General features: G+C 42.6%; 1 protein-coding gene across 1 annotated transcript; it reads left to right on the top strand.

The window, feature by feature from the left end:
- Positions 1 to 1,532: 1,532 nt before the first annotated feature.
- LOC148715003 (uncharacterized) lies at positions 1,533 to 6,425 on the top strand. Its single transcript, XM_088712592.1, has 4 exons — positions 1,533 to 3,094; positions 3,524 to 4,182; positions 5,290 to 5,619; positions 6,304 to 6,425. The coding sequence occupies exons 1-4, from the start codon at positions 1,533 to 1,535 to the stop codon at positions 6,423 to 6,425; spliced, it is 2,673 nt and encodes an 890-aa protein (XP_088568718.1).
- The last annotated feature ends 3,166 nt before the right edge of the window (positions 6,426 to 9,591 follow it).

Genomic DNA, 9,591 nt, shown 5'->3' with positions numbered 1-9,591 from the left:
TTGGAGGAATCTTGTAGGTGTGGCCCCGGGGAGCTGGGCCGTGCCAAGCCACCAAGTGAATTATGAAGGTACTCCTTTGGAATTGCCGTGGTGCGGAAAAACCTTCCTTTGCCCCGGCTTTTCGCAGGTTGGTGCTTCAGCACAACCCGAATATATGTGTTTTATTGGAGACTCGGTTATCTGGAAGAAGCTTAGAGAAGGCAAGGAGGGCGGTGCCGAGGTCATGGGGATTCTATGCAGTGGATTCTCAAGGTCTGTCAGGAGGTATCATTGTCACTTGGGCTTTGAATGATTATAGAATTGACATTTTCAATGTGTGTACTCAAGAGGTGATCTTGGTCATCTCGGAAGGCAATCGGAGCCCATGGGTCTTTGCAGCGGTGTATGCTAGTACAGACTATAGGGAGAGGAGGATTTTGTGGGAGGAGGCTTCTCAATTGATCAGACAGGGCCAACCGATGTTAGTAGCAGGGGACTTCAATTGTATTACCAATCCTCAGGAGAAGATGGGCGGTAATCCCTTTACCTTGAAAAGAAAATTCAAGGAGTTTCGGGATTTCCTTGACTCGAATGGTTTGGTTGACTTGGGCTACTCTGGTCCGAGGTTTACTTGGTGTAATAATCAACAGGGGCAGGCCCGAGTTTGGGAGAGACTGGATAGAGCTTGTGCGACGGCAGGATTGGTTCAGTGCTTTCCAGATTATCATGTTAGACACTTGCCGAGGATTGCATCGGACCATTGTCCATTACTAGTGAGCACGGAGATATTTACTCCGGCTCGCTCCCCTTTTAGATTTGAGAAGCTCTGGCTCTGCTACCCACGGTCGTGGGAGATGGTTAGGGAGGCGTGGAGTATGCCCGTCAGGGGAGATGCCATGTACCGTGTATCCCGGAGGTTGGAGCTGACTTCTAGACGGTTGAGGAGGTGGAACCGTGAGGAGGTGGGGAATATTTTTAGGAGGATTGAGGGCTTGGAGGAAGTCATTTCTAGTTTACAGTCTCAGGAGGTGCAGAGTGGAGGCTTATCGGAGGGGGAGCTGGGGGAGCTCAGGTCACACTTGGCTCTACATGATTCGCTCCTTAGACAGCAGGAGATTTTTTGGAGACAGAAGTCGAGGGTTCAGTGGATTCAGGAAGGGGACCGGAACACCAGATTCTTTCATCAGTCCACAGTGATTAGGAGGCATCAGAATAGGATCAGAGCTATCAGGGGTGAGGATGGGCAGCTGACGGAGGACCCGGATACGATTCAGAGGATTTTGGAGTGCTTCTTCAGAGCTAGATGGACAGAGCAGACAGGGGATGGGAGCCTAGTGGATATCCCGATGCCTCAGATCCGGGTGTCGGAGGAGGAGACCGCAGCACTGATCAGGCCGGTATCAGAGGGGGAGATTAGGGAGACAGTTTGGTCTCTTGAAGGGGATAAGGCACCGGGACCGGATGGATTTCCTCCGGTGTTCTTCAGGAGGTACTGGTCGATTGTGGGACAGGAGGTGACAGAAGCTATATAGCAGTTTTTTAGTACAGCTACGATGTCGAGGGACTGGCAGAGGACATTTATCACACTGATACCGAAACGACAGGATGCTACTGAGCCGGGACATTTTCGGCCTATTAGTCTGTGCTTGACTTTGTACAAGGCCACGACGAAGATACTTGCAGTCAGATTGAGGGACATTCTTCCGAGGTTGATCAGTCTGGAGCAGGGAGCTTTCTTGGGAGGGCGGAGCATTACAGATAATGTGCTTATTGCCCAGGAGTTTATGTTTGATCTTCGTAGGGCTCCGATGAGGAGGAGCTTGATGGGGATTAAGCTCGACATGGAGCGGGCTTATGACAGGATGAGATGGGATTTTTTGCAGCAGTCTTTGCAGGGGTTTGGGTTTCCCGAGATTTGGATTAGCTGGGTGATGGGTTGTGTTCGGTGTCCCTCCTTTGCTATCTTGGTGAACGGCACTCCATCACGCTTCTTTGAGTCTATTGGAGGTTTGCGCCAGGGGTGCCCTCTTTCTCCTTTGCTCTTCACTGTGTGCGCAGATGCGCTCTCCAGACTTCTTAGACATGCCGTGTCCACACAGGAGTTAGAGGTCTATAGGCCGGCAGAGGGGGCGGTGTCGATCTCTCATATTCTTTTCGCTGATGATTGCTTATTGTTGGCCCGATCGACTCCACAGGCCGCGCAGGTCATCTGCAGGATTCTACGTGACTACTGTGCAGTGTCTGGGCAGTGTGTCAATTTGTCCAAATCAGCAATATGTTTTAGTCCGAAGACGAGAGTGCCGGCGAAGCATTCCATTTTGGAGATTCTAGGGGTGGGGGAGCAGGTGGGCACACTGACATACTTGGGGATTCCGCTCTCAGGGCAGCGGCTTCGCAGTAGGGACTTTACCTTTCTGGAGCTTAGTATCAGACAGAGACTGGAGGGCTGGCAGAGGCTCACACTGTCGATGATGGGGAGGATCACTTTGGTTCGGTCAGTACTCTCGGCGATTCCGATTTACTTCCTCTCTAACTCTCTTATCCCAGTGAAGGTCCTGAGGACTATTGAGCAGCTCTTTAGGAACTTCATCTGGGGGGGGAGTAGTGGCAGAGGCGGTATACACCTGGTTGCATGGGAGGTGGTGTGCCAGCCGACCAGGGCTGGAGGATTGGGATTGCAGTCCCTGATGGTGAGGCGGGAGGCTTTAGCGGCACATCATGCAGCTAGATTCTTGCTAGAGCCTGACAGTTTGTGGTCCTCATTGATGAGGGCCAAGTATGGGGCCCTGGTCCCGGGGATACGGGCAGGACGGCACCATTCGCCGGTCTGGAGGGAGATGTGTGTCAGGGTTGGGCAGGTGCTTCCGGAGATTACATGGTCTATTGGGGATGGACGGTCGATCGATGTGCTGGCGGACAGATGGGTGACTGAGCAGCCGATCAGTCTTTTGCCGACCCTGGTGGACTCGGCGAGATTGGATGGATATAGAGTCTGTGACTTATTTGACCATGTTGGGGGTCAGTGGAGGGAGGGGCTGATTCGGGAGACTTTCGGAGAGCAGTTGGCGGAGTTGATTCTGGCTTTACCGGTTCTTTTTCGGGAGGAGTCAGATAGGCTAGTGTGGAGGCCGTCGGGACGGACGCGGGTACGAGCTAGGAATCTTTTTCTCCTGTTCAGGAGGGAGTCCGGACGGCAGATAGAGGGAGGATGGATTTGGAGGATGCGGGTTCACCCGCGTGTGGCGCTGTTCATCTGGAAGGTGGCATGGGAATGCCTACCTACCAGAAGTGTACTAGTTCGGTGAGGAGTACGGGTCTCGGAGTGTTGCATGGTGTGTGCGGATGCAGAGGAGACTATTGATCATGTTCTTGTGCAGTGCCCGAGGGCGAGAGAGATTTGGAGTAGATCGCCGGTTCCCTTGCCCCAGTCGGTGGAGTCGGCTCAGGCCCTATTTATGTTATTGAGAGCATCCATGCGGAGTTCCAGATTTTGTGAGGAGGGTATTCTTAGAGCATATCTGGCTTACCATATCTGGTTGGACAGGAATGCTGGCATTTTTGAGGGTCGGAGGATGTCACCGAGGATGGTGGTTGACAGAGCTTTATTACAGTATGGGGAGGTTATTGCAGCCTCTGCGGTATTCACTAGTGAGATGGCTAGGGACATCTGGGGCACTTTACCCGCTTTTACAGCGCCCAGGTTCGCCCTCGTCTCTTGGGTGCCCCCACCCCTTGGTCATCTCAAAGTGAATTTCGACGGGAGTATGTTGGTGGATGGTGGATTTGGAGGGGTTGGATTTGTGATCAGGGATTCCTGGGGTAGGATGGTGGCAGCAGGGGGTCAGCGCACGACGGGTCTTTCAGTTGTTGGGGCTGAGCTTCGAGCTGCATGGGAGGGATTGTCTTTTGCGAAGAGAGTCCTCGGTGCCGAGTGGGTGCTTCTTGAGGGGGATTCCTCTGTGGTGGTTGATTGGATCCGAGGTGTGGATAGATATGGGGATGGTCATCCCCTCATTAGAGAGATTCGGAGACTGGCTCAGGAGTTTGGTGGCTTCCAGGTAGCCCACGTGTTTCGGGAGGCGAACAGGGCAGCAGACTGGGTCGCCTCTTTCGTCGCACGGCATTCTGGGGAGTTCCTTTGGACATCTATAGTAGATATTTCTTCTGATCTGTACTCCTTACTTTATTGTGATCTGGCAGGATGTACTCACTTTAGAGCTATATAATTTGCCGTTTTGACCAAAAAAAAAAAAAAAAAAGTAGATTCGACTTGGTCGCTTGTCGAGGACTACTAGCGCGCGCAAGGCTCCGACCAATACAAGATCCGAGAAAAAAAAGAGCGCCAAAAGAAAAGGCTATTTCCATAACTCGAATTTATCACATTCATAATGTAACGACCTTACTATTGCACTAAGATCTACCATCTACTCATCCAAAATTTATCCTTTTAGAATTTCAATTAGCTACAAGTTTACGGGTGAATTTTGATAACTGCCATTGGTCTTCATTTGGAGATAATCCATCTTCAGCCGCTCATCTAGCTAACGTACTCGACTGCAAGTCTTCTTCATTTTGTGTTGATTATCTGGGCCTGCCTCTATCCTTACTCTTAAAAAAATCCAATAGCAACATTTTTTTTGGTAGATTTGATTCTAAGGCTCTGTTTGGGAGAGCTGTTGGCAGTAGAGCTTTTGAAATTAGAGCTTTCTGAAGTAGAGCTTTTATAAAAAGATATTTGTTATTTGGTAATACATTTCTAAAGTGTTGTACCACTTTAACATGTGTTTGGTAAACAAACTAACAAAGTACTTTGTTACTTTAGCTAACAAACTAACACTTTAAATTAGCCAGTTGAAAAGCCTTCTCCTAAAGGGAGATTAACACTTAGTAACTTAGCTTTGACACGTCGTCCCTTTTACTATATATCTTTATCTTCCTTATTCCAAGTTGGCTAATCTTAAGCGAGATAGTTTAAGAAGGATTTTTTTCCGAAAAGATTCCCAACCATATGCTTTTGCTTCCTTGATAAATCTGAATTAGGTATACATAAAAAGGAGAAGGTGGCCCGAATCTAAATAAATTTAATAAAACATGGTTAGGTAAATGGGGATAGAGACCTTTGAAAGATGATAGGCAAATGTGGTGATCATAGTTCAAATCCTCTCTCTTCATAGCATGCATCATTGCCATAGTAAATTATTTTATACTTCAAGAACTTAATGATTGTGTTACACAGGCAGATATAAAGTTACTTTTTTTTTTGTGTTGCATGTTTAAATCTAAGGGTTCTATTTCATGCTCTATTGAAAGGGGGTGTGGTCGTACCCATGACCATGGCAATCCACGCCATTATATCCTTCGCCGGGGTCCTCTTAAAAAGCCCTGCGGCTAAGCCTATGTCATTGGTCTTGGCATGGGCGACAATCAATGAAGTCCAAAATATGGTATCTCTAACAAATATTTCATCAAACATCTTACGAGCAAACATCAGGCCAGAGCACTTGACGTATATTGGAGATAAAGATGCTCTAGATAAAGAGATTGATGTCGAAGTTATTGGTGGTAAGGGTTTGGGTGTAGACTCGGATGCTCATAAGGAGGGAGCAGGTAGTGGTACAAACCTTGAGAAGAGCGGAGAAGGTAAATAAGAGAGGCAAAGAGGGAGGCAATCCTTTGCCATTGCACCAAGCGATGACCCTTTTGAAAATAGGCTTAACATTAAGTGAAAATTCGAATGGGAAATGTTTGCTCCATCCTTTTTACCGCCCTCTTTAGCTCTCACGCCCTGATTTACACATACCAATAGTCACCAGATTCATATGGGCTACGGGGGAGTAGGCAATGATCTTCTTAAGATCGATCTGTCTTGAAGTGGTCGAGGGAGTATATATTATAGCAATCGCGCTTGGAGTATAAATGAAAGGAGTGGAACGAAGTGTCGCTTCGGGAAACATGGGTATTGAAAATCTTAAAAACCCATGGGTTCCCAATTTTGAAGGAATTCCTGCCAAGATGAGGGATCCAGCCGTAGGTGCCTCTACATGGGCTTCGGGTAACCAAATATGAACTGGTACCATAGGCACTTTGACGGCGAAAGAGGCGAAAGAAGCAATCCATAGAAAGATTTGGCGCCGCTCACTAAATTCTGTGGTTAATAAGATTTGTGAATCGGTGGTTCCTGTTTGGAAAAGAATCAACGGAATAGCTAATAGCATAAAAACTGATCCAAGTGAAGTATATAGGAAATACTGATATGCAGCCTTGATCTTTCTTTGTCTCGAACCCCATACTTGATTATATACTTTTGCTTTGCCCATTTGGTAGATTTACCTGGCACCAAGTCAGACTTAGATGCAAGATTACTTGGCCTTGGCCTAGAATTCACACTTTCAAAGCAACTTGGCATTAGGGGACAAAGAATAGAGTATCGAATCACTTTCAGCTAGTTGAAACTTGTTGATGATGACTATTTAATGGTCACTCTGAAAAGAAAAAAAATAAAATAAAACAAGCTTCTGTTGACAATTAAAGATCAACAAGGAAGTTTTAAATGAAGCCCTCTCTATTCCTATCATCAAAACAAGTGGTTGCTTTGAAGAAGACTACATCTTACAACAACCTTCTGTCTGCCCTCCTCATGACCACAGCTACTGCTTAATCTCTATAAAAAGTTGATCCTTTTTGGCTGAGAATTTGCTCATTGTATATTTTTCCATTCACTATAGAAGCAGGTGAAAATTTGCCCCACCTTATTTTTTTGAAAAGAACAAGAAAAGTGGATTTAGCTCATAAATTTTTTTTAAAAAAATGACTCATGAAATTGGAAACTAGAATATAAACCCAATCACTGTAAGAATCTAGAGTACACTAGAGATGCAGACAATGCTTCAAAACCAAGTACAAAAGGATGTTCATAGATTTCTGGATCTTTAAACTGATAGAACTCGTGAATGCTTTTATAACTCAACCAATGCAAAATAAATTACTAAAATGAGGTTAAAATATATTTTAAGATGTCCAGCGTAAAAATTTCACAAGTTGTGAAGGCATAATAATTAGTGTCAAGTTAGAAAAAAGGGACTCCCCTCTTAATAGCAAACCTCGTTACTGACATTAAATGGTTGTTTGGATGACAAGTTTCAATAAAATATATTTAAAAAATCAAAACGAAGGAGCTTTAAAAATGGTTGTTTGATTTCATAAAACTTGGGAAAGAAAACAAGTCTTTACAACTTTACCCCAAGTCTTTACTCAAAAAAATAAGTCTTTACACAAAAACAAGGCTTAAGAACAAGTTTTAAGGATCTACTAAACAATCTCTAAGACTGAAGCCATTCTCATGCTCGCTGATGCTTACATGTCTCTCTCAAAGAGAGGGGGGGAAGATCCACACAAGATAAGATGTATAGACGCAAATATTTAAGTGCACAGCTCAAGATTGAAATGCAGAATCTCAATTTCGAACATAAGAGGTATGACCATCCGGCATGTCTAGTTGACCTAACACTGGTTCAGGTTATATCTTTCATGCAGAAGAATAACTCACCTTCTTTCATGATGTTAATCATTTGATCGCGCAATAGCTATTTCAAAATCTATATAGGCAGATAGAAGAAAAATGTTGACATCGTGAAAGAAAATCAAACATTTTTTCGTACTAAAGATACAACCCGAACCCCCTAGCACTAACTAAATGAGCATAGAATGGATAAGACAATAGCGGCAATTCTATTAGTGGCTTTTTTTGGGTAATGATTCCATTAGTGGCTTTTGGTGATTGTGGTCTAGCTTTAGATTAGTTAGCTAATGGACCCCGGGGCAAGCTGGACCCAGTTAAAACATGACCTTATCAATTTCCTTCCGGGGCTTTAAGCCCACTTTAGATTAGTTAGCTAATGCATGTCACATGTTCGCACGTGCCGTATCGCCTCAAACAAAAATCATATGGGGCGAGCACCAGAAAAAACAAATATTGGACTAGCTTTCTATTTTGCTATGTTTTTTTTAGTTCGCATCTTAAAGAAGAAGCCCCGAAGTCACATATTTCTTCTACTAATGGAGTTGTCAATTTCGTGATAAACCCCACCCCCAAAAAAAAATGCAGTATATACTATATAGATAAATAATACATAACAAACAAATTAGTTATTTATCAAGTCAATACATACATCTAGACAAATTGATACATAGTTTTTAGAATAGTGTTCACATTATACAGTACACGGTCAGACAATACATACTTAACAAATTAGTCATTTAGTAATCTAATACATAATTTCAAGCAAATTAATATATAGTTTCCATAATATTATATCTACTAATATACATTACATAACTGGTGATACACACTCGTCGACTTTTGATACATACTATAAGCTTATTTGGTACATACCTAGCAGTGATCCAATACACAATTTCAAATAAATCGATTCGTATTTTTAGAACATGCTTTTTATCATAACACAATATATAGTCAGAAGTAATTAATCATTTTGCATTTATATTTTTTTTAAGTTACAAGATTGATAGACTCCGTCATTAGTAGAAATTTTATTCTTATTTGATTTTCAGGCTCTCTTTAAGATGTGTGCTTTAATATGGACACTTGAGAAAATATGGCAAAAGAAAAGTCCCATCCTATTAGATATTCTATAATGACCACCCTGTATTATTTTTGTTCCTTCGCCCAACGTGCTTATAGGGTTGTACACGTGCTCGTGAAAGTCTACTCAAGAAGGCTTGCATGTATCTCAAGAAAAGTTGCTAGATGCCTCATGATTGGTGGGGTTGGACGGTGTGAGATGCTTGGTTGTGAGATGTTCTTCTAGTCCTCTTTGTACGCACGTTATGACCTTTAAAAAACCAGAAGAAATTAAAGGATCAGTCTCCCGTCACCACCAGCGGTGGGTCACCTTAGGATATGAAGAGTTCCATATAGTCTTGTGGTCCATAATAGATTTATATAAAATCATAATTTATTTATCCAAAAATTTTTACTCAAACTTTTTTTCCTAAATCAAATATTGAGCAATAATATGTATATATATATATATATATATATATATATATATATATATAAGAAATTTCGAGCACACTTAAAAATTGTGAAGTGTTTGATAATTATATATTGGATGTTTTAAGTTGATGCATTGCCCATCTCATACATAGATCTTGGGGCAAAATTGTCGAGAGACTCCCAAATATATTGCTTCTGTGATGAAAACTAAACTTTTCTTTAAAAATCAATTACTGACACTATTTTCATGCAAAGTTCATAATTTCTAAAATAGCTGTGAATTTGTTATGAAATGAATCATATATTAGGATTCAAAATTATATTTTGCACACTTTGAAAGTTTCTTTTATTGGATTAAGACTTTAAATGAGGGATAACTATAACTCAAACATGCAAACTCATTAAATCCTTGCTACAATCTAACCTGGACTCGATCATAAACTATATGATCTTGAGTCACACATGAGTCTTGAAACAGACCATGATTTTTTTTTGGGATAAAATTTAAGTGAAGCAAAAATTTATAAAAACCATATCAAAACTCAATGATTTACACAATATATTGATTAAATATTTAATTTTAAATTTTTTTTTAA

The sequence above is a fragment of the Phoenix dactylifera genome, chromosome 1 (assembly GCF_051530095.1).
Source record: "Phoenix dactylifera cultivar Ajwa chromosome 1, Ajwa_hap1_PhDact_Kaust_v1.1, whole genome shotgun sequence".
NCBI lineage: Eukaryota > Viridiplantae > Streptophyta > Magnoliopsida > Arecales > Arecaceae > Phoenix > Phoenix dactylifera.
This window is presented reverse-complemented; position numbering and strand designations above follow the sequence as displayed.

Excerpts from the sequence above, each read along its gene's own strand:
- LOC148715003 (XM_088712592.1), top strand. The coding sequence starts at position 1,533 with ATGTCGAGGGACTGGCAGAGGACATTTATCACACTGATACCGAAACGA. Across the intron at positions 4,183-5,289 it reads TTATTGTGATCTGGCAGGAT|GGGGTGTGGTCGTACCCATG; the intron begins GTACTCACTTTA and ends CTCTATTGAAAG. Across the intron at positions 5,620-6,303 it reads CCTTGAGAAGAGCGGAGAAG|ATTTACCTGGCACCAAGTCA; the intron begins GTAAATAAGAGA and ends CCCATTTGGTAG.